Source organism: Crocuta crocuta, unplaced genomic scaffold (genome assembly GCF_008692635.1).
Source record: "Crocuta crocuta isolate KB4526 unplaced genomic scaffold, BGI_CrCroc_1.0 scaffold262, whole genome shotgun sequence".
Taxonomy (NCBI): domain Eukaryota; kingdom Metazoa; phylum Chordata; class Mammalia; order Carnivora; family Hyaenidae; genus Crocuta; species Crocuta crocuta.
Window position 1 is genome coordinate 6,161,184 of NW_027528869.1, and position 19,367 is coordinate 6,180,550.

General features: G+C 38.3%; 2 protein-coding genes across 2 annotated transcripts; both read left to right on the forward strand.

The window, feature by feature from the left end:
* The first annotated feature begins 10,166 nt into the window (after positions 1-10,166).
* Positions 10,167-11,133, forward strand: LOC144225231 (taste receptor type 2 member 42-like). Its single transcript, XM_077756404.1, is given in 2 exon segments — positions 10,167-11,092; positions 11,094-11,133. Coding segments are annotated over 2 exon segments (966 nt in total).
* Positions 11,134-18,397: 7,264 nt separating this feature from the next.
* Positions 18,398-19,336, forward strand: LOC144225232 (taste receptor type 2 member 42-like). The gene has a single exon (XM_077756405.1). The coding sequence runs from the start codon at positions 18,398-18,400 to the stop codon at positions 19,334-19,336; it is 939 nt and encodes a 312-aa protein (XP_077612531.1).
* The last annotated feature ends 31 nt before the right edge of the window (positions 19,337-19,367 follow it).

The following is a 19,367-nucleotide window of genomic DNA, read 5'->3' on the forward strand; positions in this document are numbered from 1 at the left end:
AGATCTTAAAACTTGCTCTCCTTCCATCATTTCTCAGTTAGTGACAGTTGTTTCAAACATTTGTTCAAAAATATGGAAGTCATTCTTGACCTCTCACTCATCTTGCCCCATCACCCTTAGCTAGTGCAATCAGGTCTTCCTTCAAAATAAACCATAAAAATATGGCTCTTTCCATAATCTCTACCACCAGACTCAGGTTCAGGCAGTAATCATTCCCTCCTGGAGGACTTTCACAATCTCCCACTGCCCTCTACCACATCCTGTATCAGTTCTCCTCAATGACAGTCAGAGAGATCTTTGAAAAATATAAAGTAGATCAAGTAGCTTAATCCCCTTCCCCCCACCTAATTTTCCCATTGCCCTTGTCGTAAGATGTACATTTCATATTTGAGCTCTTTCCAGAACCACATTTCTCTTTCTTGAAAAGTGCTAAGCTCTCTGAATGTGAAGAAAGCAGACTCTTCTCAAGCTTCAGTTTTCTAAGGATAAGCTTACCAGGAGAGACGGATATTGACAGAGTGGTTACCTTGTGCTGAGGTAGTAAGTGAATTGCAGTGGGTTCCTCTGGTCCAGAGCTGAATTGGAAGAAATGACAAGGAAGTTGAATCCACTAAGCATTCTGATGACATAATGACCAAATAAGCACCATTGTCTTTGGGAAGAATTGAACTTTGCATAGACTTTCCTAAAAATCCTGGCTGCACTATTATGATATTGGTCCACATATTTTAATCTCATGTTCGCTTTCAATAAATACATATTCCACAATTATTTTAGCGGCTCTACCTTTCCTGGCCTACAATGATAATAATAGGTAACATGTAGTAAACAGCTACCATACATCATTTGATTAAACGTGAAGTCATAAACTACTCAGGAATTTACAAAAAGGGGAATGTTACATATTAAAATCTATGGATCTGACAAACATTCTACTTATAGAAGTTCATGGAATTAAATAATTGTATTTACGAAATAAGATATTGGAAAAATAAGTGAAATGAATATTAAATTCAAGAAGACAGCAAAAGAACAACAAAACAAACAATACAAATGGCAAAAATATAAAGCTAAAATTAGAATAAAAATTTAAAAAATTAAATATAACTGAGACTATTTTCATTGAATACATAAACAATAGGCTAACCTAATTAACAAAGAAGTCATGATTGGTAAAATAACATGTATTAAACATACATAGTGCAACTGTATGCCAACTAATTTTAAATTCTGATTGAAGCAGACTATTAATAAAATATAAATGAACACAGTTGACCCAAGAATATATTATTGTCACAAATAGACCAATACTCATGGATGAAATTGATGAAGTTATTTAAAAATTACCTCTGTTAGAAAGGACAGTTCCACATGGTTTTAAGTGTTATTTCTTTTTAATCTTTGAAGAATAGACCAGTATTATGCTCTTTAGACTTCTCTACTGCATAGAGAAAAGAAAAAATGTCCATTTATTTTTACAAAGCTACCATTATTCTGACAACAAAATATTCTGTATGAGCAGAATTAAATTTGGACAACAAAACAAAAACGAATATATATTCTTATTAATTCATTTAAGAGCTTTTTCAAATAATGAAAACTTGAGAACAATTTTGGTTTTCTTCAGTCATTTCATATACCATTAACAATCATTGTGCATGAGATTTGATCAAGAAATTAAAACAGAACACGTGTTTGCATTGCTTTTTGACCCAACTGCTCTGAAATGTTTGAAAGTACTCTTTAAAAGAACGAATTCATAACATTTCTGAAAAAGTAACAGAGAGAATTACTGCAGATTGGAAAGTGATGAAGCCCTCTTAAAGGTAGAAGGGTGAGCTATAGATTAACAGAGAAACAAAGTGAAAGGAAACTAATAGATGAAAGCATGTGGAAGACTGTGTCTCTGAGGAATAGATCAGAGTGTTCCAAGTTCAGAGTTGAATGGATATTGAGAGAGAGAGATGACCTTGTAGAAAATGCCAAGATGGATAATTGAGATAAACTGCATTTTTGACAATGTGGGTCTTCACTATTCTGCCTCTCCCATTGATACGGAGTGGAGGGCCATACTATATTCAACAGCAGGTTAAAACCCCATGTGTATTTTCTGTCCTAACTCCTAAGAGGTAGGTAACAGAGTACCTAGATACCTAGGTACTAGGTATTATAAGATTATAAGAATGGTGATGAAGGCAATTGTTTTGCAGACAATGATCGTAAGTCTTTGGGAAAATGATTTGAAAATAATACATAATCGGTGTACAGAAATGAATGTGGAAACTCAAAAGTCATTCCTGCTTTAGTGACAGTGGATGGTGCAAGACACCCTGAAAAGACTCCTAACCAAATCTTTTAATACTCAAGAAGATAATGTTTGCAGGAGATTAATAAAAGGAATTGAAGACTCCGCAGAGTTTACTGAAGGAATTAATTTCCTTATGATGCATCGGAAAGCATCAATTAAAAGAAGGTGAGGACAATAATGTTTTTACGACTCTTATCTCAGATTCTAAATTTCCTTAAGATATGGGACCTGTTATTTAACACAGGGCACACAGTTGCCAGCACGGCTATAGAATTGAGAAAAACAATGTCTTTTCTTCTTCAAGTGGCGGAAGTACCAGTTGAGATAAGATTTCAATGTTGAAGCCAATTGGGGGAAGTATTTTGCCAATAATGGTCATAGACAACTATGAGAAACAAGGGTGTTTCCTAAGCATGACATTTCCTTCATGGGGAAAGATAGCATTTGATCCCGGGCTCAGACATACGGTTGAGCGGCTGTAGAATTGTCAGGTACTCAAGACCAAGAGAAGTAAATTCCCGACATCATGTCCTAAGTGTGGTGGACGTTGAGACTGTTAATGTCCTCCAATTAAACCATGAGAAAACTGTGGTGCCCTTGGGATTTATTGAAAACTAGAAAGCAAAATTTGTCCTTTTAAAATAAGCAGCGAGATGGAAATTTCAGGATATCAAAAGATCTAGAGGTCATTCAAAGTGTTCTAGCACCCCTTTATTTTCTTTTTTTTTTAAATGTTTATTCATTTATTTTTAGAGAGAGAGAATGTGTGCCTGCGTGTGTGCATGAGCAGGGGAGGGGCAGAGGGAAAGGGAAAGAGGGAATCCCAAGCAGGCTCCATGCTCAGTGCAGAGCCCCACACAGGGATCCATCCTACAAACTGTAAGATCATGACCTGAGCCAAAATGGAAAAATGGACGCTCCACTGACTAAGCCACCCAGATGGCCCTCCCCTTTGTTTTCTAATCAAAGAAATATCATAAAACGCACTGCATATCACCATATTAATTTCAATGCCTTCCCTGTGAGAGGAATTTTTTAACGTCTGAGAATATATGGATTCTTTACTTATTGAAAAATTAAAGAGACATAGAGATGATAGAAGAGTCTTACATTATATAAAGTCTCAGAATAATAATATTAATTCTACCACCAACAATACAACTTCTTACAGCAGTCAAATTTTATGATAATTTTTTGCATATGCTCTCATTTTCCCATCCTATTTTTATTTTTATCTATTTTATTTTATTTTATTTTATTATTTTATTTTATTTTATGTAGGCTTTACACCAGCACAGAACCCAATGCATGGCTTGAACTCACAACCCTGAGATCAAGGCCAGGATGCTTAACCAACTGAACTACCTGTGTGTCCCTCCCCTCCTATTTTTAAGTGATGCTCTCTAGGTGTCTGGGTGGTTCAGTCGGTTAAGCATGGACTTCGGCTCAGGTTCTGGTCTCGCAGCTTGTGAATTTGAGCCCCGTGTCAAGCCCTGTGCTGACAGCTCAGAGCCTGGAGCCTGTTTTGGCTTCTGGGTCTCCCTCTCTGCCGTTCCTGGCTTGTGCTCTGTTTGTATATCTGTCTGTCTATCTGTCTGTCTGTCTGTCTCTCTCAAAAATAAACAAGTATTTTAAAAATAAAATAAAAAATAAATAAATGATGCTCCCATATCCACATGGTCATATTGTATAACCATCACTTTCTCTCTGTTAACCCTCACTTAGTTTTCATTGTACAAGTGACTGTATGTTTAATGTCCTACCAATACCTATATTGATTCTAGGCATTTTTGCTGGCTAAGCCTCATTCTCCAGTAAACGCTTCAGGAAGGGCTCATGAGGACAACATTCCCCTAGTTAATGACAGCTCATGTATTCCCTTTTACCAGAATGTCAGTTTTGCAGATAGAACTGTGAGATCAGGACCTGAGCCGCAGTAGGATGCTCAAACAACTGAGCCACCCAGGTGCTCCTCCATGGTCTGACTATTAACTGAGCAGCTGTAGAACAATATGGGTATGGTTCTTTATTATAATTTTTGGAGGATACAGTGATTTCTTCTATCTGAGATCAATTTCCAAGCCAGGCTGTCCTTCCATCAAGTCCAACTGTGTTATGGGATGGGGGAGTGGTTATTTTCAGTAAACATTTTCAATTCCTCCCATCACATTGGAGACACTTTGTGACTTTTAAAGACAATCGTCGCAGGATTGGTCCTTGCCTGTGTGATGTTGCCTTCCACGGTAACAGCTCATTAACCAGACTGGGAATTAGAGATCGATACATAATTTTACATATTTTCTGAGACCAACTTATAGTCATGATTCCAGTTGTGAACTAAAATGTGTGTCAATTTCCAGGGGCGCCTTGGGTGGCTTAGTCGGTTGGGCGTCCAACTTTCGCTTAGGTCATGATCTCGCAATTTGTGGGTTCGAGTCCCGAGTCGGGCTCTGTGCTGACTGCCAGCTCAGAGCCTGGAGCCTATATCAGAGTCTGTATCTCTCTCTCTCTCTGACCCTCCCCTGCTCATGCTGTCTCTCTCTCTCTCTCTCTCTCTCCTAGAAATAAATAAAAATTTTAAAAAATGGTGTCAATTTCTAAAGAATAGAAAATGAAGACAAAGTGTATCTTTAGAGGAGAAGCTTTAACCCTTTTATGACCACGTATTTAGATCATGAAAGAAAGAGAGAGAGAGAAGGAAAGGAAAGGAAAGGAAAGGAAAGGAAAGGAAAGGAAAGGAAAGGAAAGGAAAGGAAAGGAAAGGAAAGGAAAGGAAAAACAACAGTAATAGCAACATACGCCATTGATCAGATCCATGGCCCACATCGGGGGAAAGGTCAGATGTAGGATGAAATCCCATAAATTGACTGCAGGGATTTACAGCCTATTTTGATAATCCCATCCTGTGTTCACAATGATCATTCTTAACACCGTGAACATTGAAAAGGACCTCATATATTGGTATATTGGGCGCTTGGGACAGAAAGAAAGGATCAAAATGGCACCAATCACCCATAATCCAGCAGCCCATCTCCTGACAACCAGATCTGAGGGTCATGCATGGAGTAGACACAGTCTAAAGGTGACATAGTGTAAAATGGCTCCATACCAACTATGTCTGATGTATTTTGGATCCATATCTTTTAAATCTCTGGGACAGCCATAAAAGTAGGGCTAAATATCACAATTTCATTCTAATGGGAAAAAAAGTCCTTTTGAACACCAACTGTGTTACATTCAGCGAAGAGAGCTCTTCACACCTCCATCTGCTTCTGTTCATGGAAAGCAAGCCAACTTTTCTCTAAGACCCCTTTCTCTATGGCATAATTACTATTGGCTCTAGTAACCATATTTAATAAATCCAACATTTGTTTCTGGGGGACTGAGTCATACAACATGCACACAATTCATTTTAGTTAATTTTATAAAATCAACTTATACCCATTATTTAAAAATTTTTTTTAATGTTTGTTCATTCTTTAGAGAGACAAAGCATGAGCATGAGCAGGGGAGCAGCAGAGAGAGAGGGAGACACGGAATCTGAAGCAGGCTCCAGGCTCTGAGCTGTCAGCACAGATCCTGACATAGGGCTCCAACCCACAAACCATGAGATCATGACCTGAGCCGAAGTCGAGTGCTCGACTGATTGAGCCACCCGGGCTCCCCAACTTATACCTATTATTTAGATCCAAGTAATTTATTTACTTTTTAAAGATTATTTACTTATTTTGAGAGAGAAAGAGAAAGTACAAGTGGGGCAGGGACATAGTGAGAGGGATAGAGAAAATCCCAAGTAGGCTCCCCGCTGCCAGCACAGAGCTCAATGCAGGGCTTGAACTCACGAACCGTGAAATCATGACCTGAACTGAGATCAAAAGTCAGGCACTTGACTGATCGAACCACCTAGGCGTCTCTCAATCGAAGTACTTTCAATGAATACTAAGGTACTCTAGAAGAAAATTCTATAGTATAGTCTAGCATCTGCTTTACTTTTTGTTTTCCTAACCAAGTTTTGATAACTATAAATAGCTTTAGATCATCTTCCATAGCTAAAGATACAGATATAAATTTGTCAGGCAAAGAAAATGCAAAAAAGAATGACAGGACATCAGCCTGCATTTGCACATTAGCAAACAAGAGGTGGTCTCATTTCTTATTGCATCACATGGAAACCTGCAGCCTATGGCATGGTTAAAAAAAAAAACTCCCAAAACAAGTGACTGGATTAGGTGAAAAGAGAGGAGGTGATTATCCGTGAGACAGGGAGGGCAGTACTATATCAGAAGTGGTTGCTTCTCAACTTGAGACAAATTCATGTCCTAGATATGAAGCAGGAAATTTTAATATACTCAACAACTAAGTCAGAGACTTGAAGTCCTTGGATGTATACCTAAAGTGGGAAAATGTGTGTAATAATGGTTTAAATTTAAAAAAGCAAAGTCTAAGTCCTCGATTACATCTAGTGTGTAATGAATACATACTGGCTAAAAGAATGCTACAGCCATTTCAGACTTTTTAACATTATCCACAAAGGCGTTGCATATGTTTTATGTGTGTGATTTCATCTTAGATACTTGTATGTTGAGGTTATGGAGATTTATCTTTCTTTTTACAAAAAGTTTTTTAAATGTTTTATTTATTTTTGAGAGAGAGAGAGACAGCGTGAGCAGGGGAGGGTCAGAGAGAGAGGGAGATACAGAATCTGAAACAGGCTCCAGGCTCTGAGCTGGCTGTCAGCACAGAGCCCGAAGCAGGGCTCGAACCCATGAACTGTGAGATCATGACCTGAGCTGAAGTTGGACGCTTAACCGACTAAGCCACCCAGGCGCCCCAGGAAATTTATCTTTTAAGAGAGTGTTCATTTTAACTGTTTGCTGATGGTATGAAGAGATGGAACAGATATTTGCACATATATTATGTGTCCAGAAACCTTATAAATGGATATTTTAACAATGTATTGAAAAATCCTTTTGAATAGTCTATGTAATCTCAATCATCATCTGTCAATAAGGTCAGCTTTGTTTTGTGCTTTACAATGTTATATCTTTTATGTCATTTTATTGCCTTACTGTGATTGGTGAAAACTGCAAAAAAAAAAATATAGGGAGAGGTTTTTAGCTCATTTGGTCCCAAAGTCAGGGGGAGTGATTTCAATGTATCCATGGGTACAATATTTTCTCTAGGTTTCTGTACACAGCTTTTTACCAGGAAGAAGAATATTGCATTCTATCCCTAGTTTGCTAAGAACATGTGTTATGAATAAATGCAGATTTATGTTAAAATCCACTCCCCCCTCATGTTTCTCCTTTAGTCTATTAATGCATTGATCACATTATTAATGGGTATACTTCTATATAGAAGCGTAGAAGTATAGGGTTTCTAATGCTTCATTTTTGGGATCTCATAGACACAGCAGTTTGGTTTCTATTCAGTTGAACTATTCTTTCTATAGTAACTAAGGGTCGCCTTGCTACCTCCTTATAAAAGAAGGGTAGTATTAGGAAGAATTGGCTACTCTTTCTTTGTAACACTCCTTGCTCTTGGTTGCTTTGAATCCTGTAGCCTCTTGGTTTCCCTTCTCTGCCTGATTGCTTTCTGTCTTTGATTTCTTTATCCTCTGGTGCTCCTCAGCGTCTTGGAGCTCGTCCATCACCTTTTATGGAATCGAGTGTGTGCTGATGACTCCCAAATCTCTGTTTATAGTCTCACTTTCTTTTCGGAGCTCTAGTCACAAATACCCAAGTGCCTACCCCATCTTTCCACTTGGATGAGCCACAGATACTCCAAAAGTGTTCAAAACAGAACTCACCGGCCTCCAACTTTTCTCGGGTCTCCCACCCACGGCTACTATGTGGGTTTGTTTGTTTTTAATGTTTATTTTTGAGAAAGAGAGAGCAGGAGCAAGGGAGAGGCAGAGAAAGAGAGAGATGCGGCAGAGTGTGGCTCCACGCTGACTGCAGAGAGCTGGATGTGGGGTTCCAACCTCATGGAACCGGGAGGTCGTGACCTGAGCCACGCTGGCCTCTTTACCGACTGAGCCACCCAGGCGTCCCTGCCCACCCCTTGCTTTTAAAGCTGCTCTCCCTCCACAGATTCCTTTAGGTCCCCAAATTCCATGCACCCAGGTGCAAAAGAAGAATCCTGAAGGTGCCGGCTTCTCTTCCTTTTTATAGCCCCAAATCCATCACCAAGACTTGCTGATCCTACCTCCTAAATGCTTCTCATAGTCATCAAGTTCTTTCCATTTCTAGACATTAATCTTAGTCAAGGCTATCATTCTCCTCTCCAAAATACTACTACCAAATTTCGTTATTTTCCTTCAGCCTTGCTCTATCCAATAAATTCCTTTCTTCCTTCTCTTTTTCCTTTCTCCCCCTCCCTCTTTCCCTTCCTTCCTTCCTTTTTTCTTCTTTCTTTCTTCTCTTCTTTTCTTTCTTTTTTCTTTCTCCCTGTAGTGTTAAATATTTGTCCTAAATTAAAAATTTCGTCATACAAAATAATTTACCAATAGTTCATTGTACCACATTGTTCTTGAAATATACACTTAACAAAATCAATAGAATTTAATTCAAGAGTGTGACAGTACCTTTGAAAAGGGTCAAGGACCAAGTGTTTTATTTTATTTTTTGCTTTTCACTTTTTAAAATTTCATTCATTATTTTGAATGTGGTCTGGCAACGCCTGAACACTTAATATATAGACACAAAAGCTGTAACTCTGAGTTCATTTCTGGTACGTTAATGGCTTTTGTCAAAATCATTGTTCCTAGAATATAGAACAGATACATTTGTTTATTATTTCCTTATTTAATCTGAAATGATTTTTTACCTAATTTCTGTCCATAAAGGCTAAATGGACAGCATTATGTCTCTGGCCAAAACAAATAGAGCAAATACAAAAATAAAGAGCAAAACTGGGGAATATATTTGTTACTCAGAGGCACCTGAAGAACATTGTAATTATGGGAAATTATCAGTGAGAAGACATTAATGTCAGAAAAGTAATTTGGGTTTTGTTGTCTTTTTGTATATTGTTTGGTAAATCCAAAATATAACTTAGTTCCCTCCTGGAATCCCAATTATCTATAAAATCCAAGGCAAATACCACTTTTTTCTCTTTCCCCAGCAGTAATAATTGTTATCTTTTTGTGTGTTCCCATTACATTTTAGTCTTACTTATTATTTATTTTTGTGCCTTCACTATTTTATGGATTTTCTAATGCTCTTTCTTTTTTAATAGCACTTTTTTTTTTAATATTACCTTTGGAAATGACTCAGTCACCCACCAGGCACTCAAGATATATTCATTGAATTACAACTAAATTTTAGAACCGATTATTTAGATTTAGATTGTTAGATTATTTCAAAGCTTCCTATGAAAAACAACTAAAATATTTGGATCCAAGTGGCATAGTATTTCAGATGAGGTAATTTTTCTCACAAATCAGTGAAAAAGAATCTGACCCATATTTGCATCTAACAAATTTGACTTCAACCTTGTAATCATCACCTCAAGTGGAAAATTTGAATCTTCGCCAATTATAAATAGAAATACAAATGGTTTGGTTTGGAAATTAGTATCGCTTTCAAATAAACAAAAACATCTTCATGAAAGTATGGGAGATGGTACACCTTAGCAGATCGTTCTGGATTAAGATCGGCCTTACAACAAAGCAGAAAGATGTCCTTAAATGTATATATGAGACTGTATCCAACAGCAGCAGGCTCTGGTCAGCACTGGAATTGCGAATACGAACAGTGAAGATAACTATCAGAAATGGATGCTATTCTGAACTAGTCTGATTACGAATTTATTAATGAGACAGGGCATTAGAAATTTGGATTTTTTTCCTGTGGAAATGTTAGCCAGATGGGATGAAATCTTTCTGATACTGTCAACAGCAGAATTCACAATTGGAATGTTGGGAAATGCATTCATTGGACTGGTAAACTGCTCCGAATGGATCAAGAACCAAAAAATGTCTTTAGTTGACTTCATCCTCACCTGCTTGGCTATCTCCAGAATCATTCAGCTGCTGGTGTCCTTCTTTCAGTCATTTGTAATGGTACTATCTGTACCTTTCTATTTCACTTGGAAACTAGCAAAATTTATTACTTTGCTATGGAGAATGACTAATCACTTCACTGTCTGGTTTACCACCTGCCTAAGTGTTTTCTACCTCCTTAAAATAGCTCACTTCTCCCACTCCCTTTTCCTCTGGCTGAAGTGGAGAATGAACAGAGTGGTTCTTGCAATTCTTGGATTTTCTTTGTTCTTTCTAATGTTTGACTTCCTACTGCTAGAATCATTTAATGATTTCTACTTAAAAGTCAATGTGATGGATGAAAGTAATCTGACTTTATATATAAATGAAAGTAAATCCTTTTATTTTAAAACCCTGATTCTTCTTAGTTTTTCGTATACCATTCCTATTGTCCTGTCCCTGATCGCACTGGTCCTTTTATTTCTGTCCTTGGTAAGACACATCAGGAATTTGCAGCTCAACTCCATGTACTCCAGCGATCCCAGCACGCGGGCCCACAAGAAGGCCATTAAAATGGTGATATTGTTCCTCCTTCTCTTCACAGTTCATTTTTTTTCCATCCTATTGACAAATTGGATGCTTTTTATATTTTCGAACAACAAGTTCACAAAGTTTATCATGTTGGCCACATATGTCTTTCCCTCAGGCCACTCGTTAATTTTGATTCTGGGAAGCAGCAAACTGAGACAGACAGCCCTGAAGGTACTGCGGCATCTTAAATGCGCCTTGAAAAGAGAACATCAGTTCATCGTGACGGATAGACTTTCCAGAGTCTTTCTAAAGATAAAGGCTTAACAAGGAGACTTTGAGGATCAATTTCACTTCTACTTCTTCCTTCCCCTCCTCTCCCACAGGGTTCCTTTAAGTGTTGTCGAACATTAATGAAATTTTCCCTAGAGAAAGTTGCTTTTGATGATAATGGACCCATGGTCAGCCAATATAAGTTTTAAAGTATTCACTTTTGTTTAAGAAGTTTTTAATGTTTTTTATTTATATCTGAGAGAGAGAGAGAGGGAGAGAGGCAGCGTGAGCAGGGGACGGTCAGAGAGGGAGGGAGACACAGAATCTGAAGCAGGCTCCAGGCTCTGAGCTGTCAGCACAGAGCCCGACGCGGGGCTCGAACCCACGAACCGCGAGATCATGACCTGAGCCGAAGTCAGACACTCAACTGACTGGAAGTCAGACACTCAACTGACTGAGCCACCCAGGCCCCCCAAAGTAATCACTTTTGTTTAAAATGGTGGTTGCCAATATTTAAAAATCTCAAATAGTCTTTCAAAGAGAATCTAAAGTATTTAATCGTATATGAAAAAGATTGATGTGATTGTAACTCATCTTACATGCCAGAAGCATATCATGCTGTAGAAAACAAAATAAATTACTATCCACTAGTAGACAATCTATAAAACATTGATAGAAAAGTTAATTGAGCAACTAAAGTCACAGATGGGAAAAAAACATGACCTCATAGTGTAATCGCTTAATTTTTTCTTTTTTAATGAAAAAGCTTTTCATTGTTGTCATTAGAAGTCTTGTTGATAACATGGGAATGAGCTATTTGAAAATAATATTCATAATGCAAAATAAAATAAACTGGAAACACATGCTTATAATGCTAATCTTAACTTTTAAGTGCTATTTTGACTGTAATCTAAATTTAGATAAAGCAACTACAAATTATAAATAAGGTTAAGGGTAGAAAATTTTACCATAATATTTTGAATATGATGTTATAGATTATAATATTATACACATGCTGTGCAGGTATACATAACGGAATTCTTTAAAAATGAAGAATTCTTGGGACACCTGGCTGGCTCAGTCAGTTAAGTGTCTGACTCTTGGTTTAGTCTCAGGTCATGCATGATCTCTCAGCCATGAGATGGGGCCCCCATCGGGCTCTGTGCTGGGTGTGGAGCCGGCTTGGGATTCTCTCTCCCTCTCTCTCTGCCCCTCCTACACCCCTTTCTCTCAAACTAAATATACTTTTTTTAAAAAATGAAGAATTATTTCTTAGGGTTTACTTTTGATGTATTCTTTAGATTGTGTTAAAGAAACAAAGCATTGTAATTAAATGATGATAAATTTGTGGGTTGTAAATTCATCTCGATGGAACTGTTGGTACGGGTATTGTTCCAGAGCTGTTCCCTGGACCTGGGAATGGTGTAGGAATTATTAATATTCCTCCTCATCCTTCCTCGCCGTATTTAGAAAACTAAACCACTAACACATCTAGGTTCTGTGGTGCTTCCATGTATTAATAACCATAATGATGTGGATAACGGTTTTAACAATACATCATATTTTACCATTTTTCCTAAGTAACTGTAAGTAATTTACATTTCACAAAAGAAAATATATTTGTTTGGCCCCTAACTTAGTATTTTGTCCAAGACTGTCACTGTAATTATCTGACCTTGGTAACAGGAAATATGCAAATCAAGTTGAGTACATTTAGATTCAGGCATTGAATTTGTTTTGTTTTAGACATCCTTTCATATAAATGACTTAGAGACAATCTGGTCCTATTTATACGATGGTAACCAAAAATGTTATTTAGTTTTTAGTGTTATTAAACTTTTCTTTAGTATGCAAGATAAAGTGATTGACCTAACTTTTTAGCAACTCTTGTTTCTAATAAGTAGGCCTTAGGGGTAAATGAGGAAATGTTTAACTAAAAGGGAATCCACAATGCAGCAAACTTAGGGAGATGGAACTACAAGGAATAGGGCCCTATTCTTGACAAAGTAAAGGACTAGTAAAAGAAGACAAGGTCACAGGCTGGGGTCACTGCAACTGATGCTCTGTAGACTGTATCTGAATAGCAAGAGAGATCAAGCTCTCCACCTCTACTTTCCCCATAACAAGAGACTTCGTGGGGGACTCAGCAGCAGACGAGTCACAATCCAAGAAGAGCCATTCCCAACACACGCATCGCCAGTCCCATCCACCCAGAGAAGAAATATCCATAATCATATCCTATCCCGGGAACCAAAGTGTTGGGGAAGATGGAGATTGCCACGATTTCTTGTTAACTATCTTTCTCACCTACCAAATAAATGTTCAGTTAAAGAATCTGGTGTAAATGATGGTTTATTTCAATTTGCTGACCAGGTGATATATAGGAGAGGAGCAAATAACTTGTTTTTACTGTTTAAATAGTCATATCTTTGATCTTTAGGTCTACTACAGGAAGCAACTGGTAAGGTGGAAATCAAGCACAGCAAAACATTTTTCTTGAACCCTGGTGAGTGAATTGTCGTATATCAACCCATACCTCTACTGACCTCTGAGAAAGGGATGCAAAGTTCCTCAATGTCTCAGGAGGTTTGTCTGATATCTGCCAGTAGGTGACTTCTCCTAACAAGATCTTGATTAAATCCCATCTCTGAGCTAGGGATACCTTTAAGGGACATTTGTATCATCGTAGAGTCCTTCCCAATTCTGTCATTTGAGACCCCGGATATGTTGTCTAGAGTACTCCATGTCCTATCCAGGACCTTCAGACCAATCTTCACAAGAACAAATTGATTTGAAATGTTTGAAGAATTAGAAAAAAACACATATAGGCAAACTTTTTTTTTGTCTCCTTGTACACTTATCATAGAGTACAGCTTTTCAAATTTTATTGTTTGTTTTTTTCCATCAATATAAATGCAGCCTGTGGAAATACCCAATCATTCTTATTTTGAGCATGAGACTAATGTTTGCTAGTGGGAGTTTGGTATTAGTTAGACTGGCCCTTTCTTAGGTTTGTCATGAAGAAAAGCCAATGAGGATGTTGGCCCCCGAAGGATTTTGAGGGGAAAAAAAAAAAACCTGTGGTCTTCAGTTTTGAAAACTAAAAGAATATGCTAAGTGAAACAAAAATCTATGATGAAACATGAAAGAATTTTCATGGAAAGCAATGATTAAGCCAGGCAAATAGTCTCCATTTGTGAAAGATGAAATCTTTCTCCCTTCAGGCTGTGGACCTCACCCCAGCTAGCTGCTTCCTCAGCTAGGGTCCAGCCAAAGAAACACCGAAGTTCTCTTTTACTTAAAAGTGCTAAGTGAGACAAAAATCTATGATGAAACATGAAAGAATTGTCATGGAAAGCAATGATTAAGCCAGGCAAATAGTCTCCATTTGTGAAAGATGAAATCTTTCNAAAAAAAAACCCACACACAATCCACAAAGGCCAGTACTTTAATACATTAATGCATTTAATGCATTTAATGCAGTGACTATCAAGTTCTGTGCTGGAAAGTTCCACGTTGCAATTCAAAAAGAACTAGGAAGGCTATTTCTGTGTTTGCAAATAAATGGAAAAGCTTACTCTTGATAGGATCAGAGAAAGCATCAGTTAGACAAAGATCTCCTGAGACTGTCAGAAGATCTAAACACTTGGGCTTGGGGAGGGAAAGGCAAGAGAAAGAGTCAAATAGAAAGCTCAGATATGTTTTTCCACGGGGGGTGTCACAGACACAGGAAGGAAACAGGAAGAACTCAAGCCCCTGCAAAAGGTGGTATTAATTATAAGAGCTCATAAAAATATTCATGAGAATATTGAATCATCTTATTTAAATCCACATAAGCAGTAGTTCATCACTATATAAGTACTATTCTCTATCACTCCAGAGGTCAGCAATTTGTTTGAAATAGGCCAATATAGACTTCTGAATGTATTTTCTCACTATTCCTTAGAAGAAATGTCGCTCTTTCAACCAATAACTATAAAACAAGTGTTCATGAGTTTTTGGGTTTAAATTAGTCATCATCGGAAGTTCAGACTACTGTGGATTGTCGCTGTAGAATACACATAAACTTAATTGTTATCTGCCTGAGCATTTTGTAATAATACACTTTATGTTTAAACATGCAATAATGCTTTTTCTTTATCAAGTATAACATGACCATTTTAAGATTGAAAAATCTAAAGGCAGTTCAACCTAGGAGCTGAGACAGACTTGTAGTTATGCAGATTTTTAAAAACGTGATTATAAGCTTAGACTCCAAATCCAACTTATAGCATATAGCACTTGTGATTTTTATACTTATTATTACATCCTTTAGATCGAATTTCTTCCTCAGTGTAACTATGAACTCAAGCAGTCAGTGTAACTATGAACTTAAGCATCTGTTGGCTGACTTGTTGCTGTGCGTTTTTTGTTACTGCTAAACCACACCTACCAACGGAGCCTTTGTATCAGATAGCTTTCTATACCCTGTCAGAACATTTCTGGAAATATCTGTGATCTCTAGGGCCTTCTTGGTTTCCTGCCACAAAATACAGAGTTTTGGAAGCACCTGGGTGGCTCAGCCGTTTGAGCATCTGACTCTTGATTTTGGCTCAGGTCATGATCCCAGGGTCATGTGACGGAGCCTTGTGCCTGGCTCTGTGCTGAACATGGAGCCTGCCTGGGATTCTCTCTCTCTTTCTTTCTCTCTCTCCCTCGGTTCCTTTCCACAGGTTGTGCCTGCTCTTGCTCTCTCTAAAAATTAAAAAAACTAAAATTAAAAAAAAACACCAAAAGATAGAGTTTTCTAACCACCTCCAGCTCCCTTGCCTGGAGGTACTTCTCCTTCACGAAGAAAAGTGAAAAAGCCCCCACCTGCTGGATGCTACACCTGCGAGCTTTTATGAGTCCGTGTGACTTCTGGTTTTGAACCAGGAAGGCTGGAGAGCAGTGTTAGTTATTTCCAGGTCAGGACCAAAATTGTGCATGAATTCATACATATGTCACAGAATTTTCTCTAATTTTAAAGAGTTGCTTTCTTTTCTCGTTCTTATAGCAGTTGCACAGCCAAGCCTTATTTATTGGTTTCTTTTTCTGTGCTCCCGACAGGATTACCAACTAAGTCAGTATTCATTCATTTAACCAATCGCTACTGAGGGTTTACTGTTTGCCAGCCCTTCCCTGTTCCAGGAACTGGAAATAGATCCATGGACAACAAAATAGTCCCTTCTCTCATGGAGCTTAATGTGATTGTAGAGGTACTTGGTAGCTAAGGTTATGTAGTGTACATGCCCGACATGTTTGGTTGCCAGGATAACCATTTCAAAGACATCCATCTTGAACACATTGCCAGCCCCAGACACAGCTACTAGTAACACACCCGGATAAGAAGCTAAGCCACTTTCATCCATGGAGTTCCCCTTTTAGGGAAGCTCTGAGTAACCTAGGTGACTGACTGCTTCAGCGATTCCACTTTTCCCTTCCCCAGCCCTCATTCCCACTGTTATGTTTTAAATTCCCCAGTAAAGAATGAGCCTGTGAAATCCTAGGCTCCCACTCTCAATGCCAGTAAAAACAGAACACCAGGTCTGTGCTCCCCTGGGTCCCCTGTGACTTCCAGTGTGGCCTCTGAATGCGCAGGCATTGGTAAATCTACAGTAGCGCTACCGGTAGTCTGAGGCCAACACAAAACAGGTAATTGTAACCAGAGTCAAAATTGGCCGAATGGGGAATGCATTGTCGGAGGGCTAGTGGCCAAAATTCCTCTCTTGTTCCTTGGGAATCTTCATAGATTTGCAGCTCGCGGGCACAAAGGTTTTTGCCTGGGCTTAGAAGGTCCTTTAAAGCGTAGAAGGAGGAGTCAGTTCCCAATGAGGGCCAACAATATATCCTAGACCAATTAAGTAAGATTCCCTGGGGTTGGCTCACAGGCATTAATATATATTAATTCTCAATATAATGTAACACGCACGTATGTACCTAAAGTTCTCTCCATAGGAGAGAGAATCTTGCAATCGAGGTTGAAAGATGATTGTATTAAAGTCACATGTTTGTTGAAACAAAAACCAAACTAAAATATATTTGACTGTAACTTTTTATGAGACCGTAGATTTTACCAGAAGCAGGATTAATGAAAAGAACTTCCTTCCCACTCCTCCACTTCTCCTTTTTTTTCTACCCTATTTTTTTCTTACTATTTTTCCTCTCTCAGCTGACAAGAGCTTATTCAGAATCAAATTGATTCTGACTGAGAACAAAGCTCAAAAATTCAGAGTAATAGCTCAAATAGGTCTGAGTTTGGTACCTTTGCATATGGTTTTATGTCATTCTGGAAAATCATTTCCCTTTGTATATATTTCTTCAGGAAATCCTAAAAAGTTTCAAGATCCAAGCCAGTTATCACTATCCTTATGAAACTAGAACTAGTGGCTATTGATTTTGTAGCACACCTCTCTGTGGGGCAAGTTACATTTTGGCCAAACTTTTGTCACATTCAATGGTTAACAGTGTAGTTGACGTTGCGTTTTCTAATACCCTGTGAGCTCCTTGAGGTTGCTTCTCTCTATCACGCTTACCACATCTATAATAGTATCTGCAATTAAGTGGAATTCATGAATAATGCCTGTATTATGAAGATTATTTCTAGAGAATTCTATTAAAAATAAGAAACCTGAATCCAAATGGTATTTCTTATTTATTTATTTACTTATGTATTATTTAGAGGAGAGAGAAATACCAAATGGTTTTATTTATTTATTTATTTATTTATTTATTTATTTATTTATAGCAGCCTCCACGCTGTCAGCCCAGAGCCCCGGGCTGGGCTCAATCTCATGAACTGTGAGATCATAACCTGGGTCAAGATCAAGAGTCCAATGCTTCGCTGACTGCACCACCTAGGCGCAGCCTGAATGGTATCTTCAGACGAAAAGGAAAGTGCAGATCAGTGTAAAGAAATCGGTCTCGTATTTGCATGTTCCCATATTTGACTTTACTCTTCCAGATGTCCTCACAAGCGGAACACTGCTGTCAGTGTCAGTGATGAGTGGGAATGTTTGCTGTTTAATTTGGAAATCAGTAGCTGATTAGAAGTTACATTAAAGTTTTTCACGTAGGTCTGTGAGACCGGATCTCCTTGTGCATACTTCAGACTTACAGTTGGAATAAAAGAGAAAGATCTTTTGTGAAGATCAGTGAGATAGTATTTGAGCATTTTTAATATCGAAGTGAGAAGTATCAAGCTGGATTTCACTCTACAACGTTTGACGGAAGAAAAAAAAGATCAGTGACACATAGGGCCAGCTTCCTGGATTCTTTCTACAGAAATGCCATCCGGGCTCGAAAATACTTTTCTGATAGCAGTAGTAGGAGAATTCATAATTGGAATACTGGGGAATGGTTTCATCCTACTAGTTAACTGCATGGACTGGGTGAAGAATCAAATGCTCTCGCCAGCTGACTGCCTCCTCACCAGCCTGGCTGTCTCCAGAATCATTCTTCTTTGGATAATACTATTCGATTCATCTCTAATGGTGTTTTGGCCACATCTATATAACACTGATAAACTGGCAAAAGCTGTTAGTGTTCTTTGGACACTGACCAATCACCTAGCTACTTGGTCTGCCACCTGCCTGAGTGTTTTCTACTTCTTTAAGATAGCCAGTTTCTCACACCGCTGTTTCACCTGGCTGAGGCGGAGACTGAGCAGGGTGCTGCTTGTCCTTCCCCTGGGGTCTTTATCCCTACTGTTTTTCAACTTTAAATTTTTGAATGGATTTACTGATCTCTGGGTTATCGTCTATCAAAACTATGAAAGAAACTCAACTTGGCCCCTAGATATAAGTAAAACTCTGTATATTAACAGCTTAATTATGCTCAGTTTCATCTACTTAATCCCCTTCCTTCTGTCCTTGACCTCACTGCTCCTTTTATTTCTCTCCTTGATGAGACATACCAGGAATGTGCAACTGAACTCCAGCTCTAAGGACTTCAGCACAGAGGCCCATAAAAAGGCCATGAAAATGGTGATATCTTTCCTCCTCCTCTCCACGGTTCACTTTTTTTCCATCCAATTAACAGGTTGGACTTTCCTTTTACTGCAGAAACATCACGCCAATTTGGTTGTCATATTAATGTCGGCTCTTTTTCCTTCAGGCCACTCATTTATCCTAATTTTGGGAAACAGCAAGCTGAGACAAACTGCTTCAGGACTCCTGTGGCATCTCAATTGCCACTGGAAAATGGTGAAGGCTTTAGCTTCCTAGACTTCCAGAAAATTCTATATCCCAAGAGAAT

What these genes read in the sequence shown, in the direction of transcription:
- LOC144225232 (XM_077756405.1), top strand. Translation starts at nt 18,398, where the DNA reads ATGCCATCCGGGCTCGAAAATACTTTTCTGATAGCAGTAGTAGGAGAA.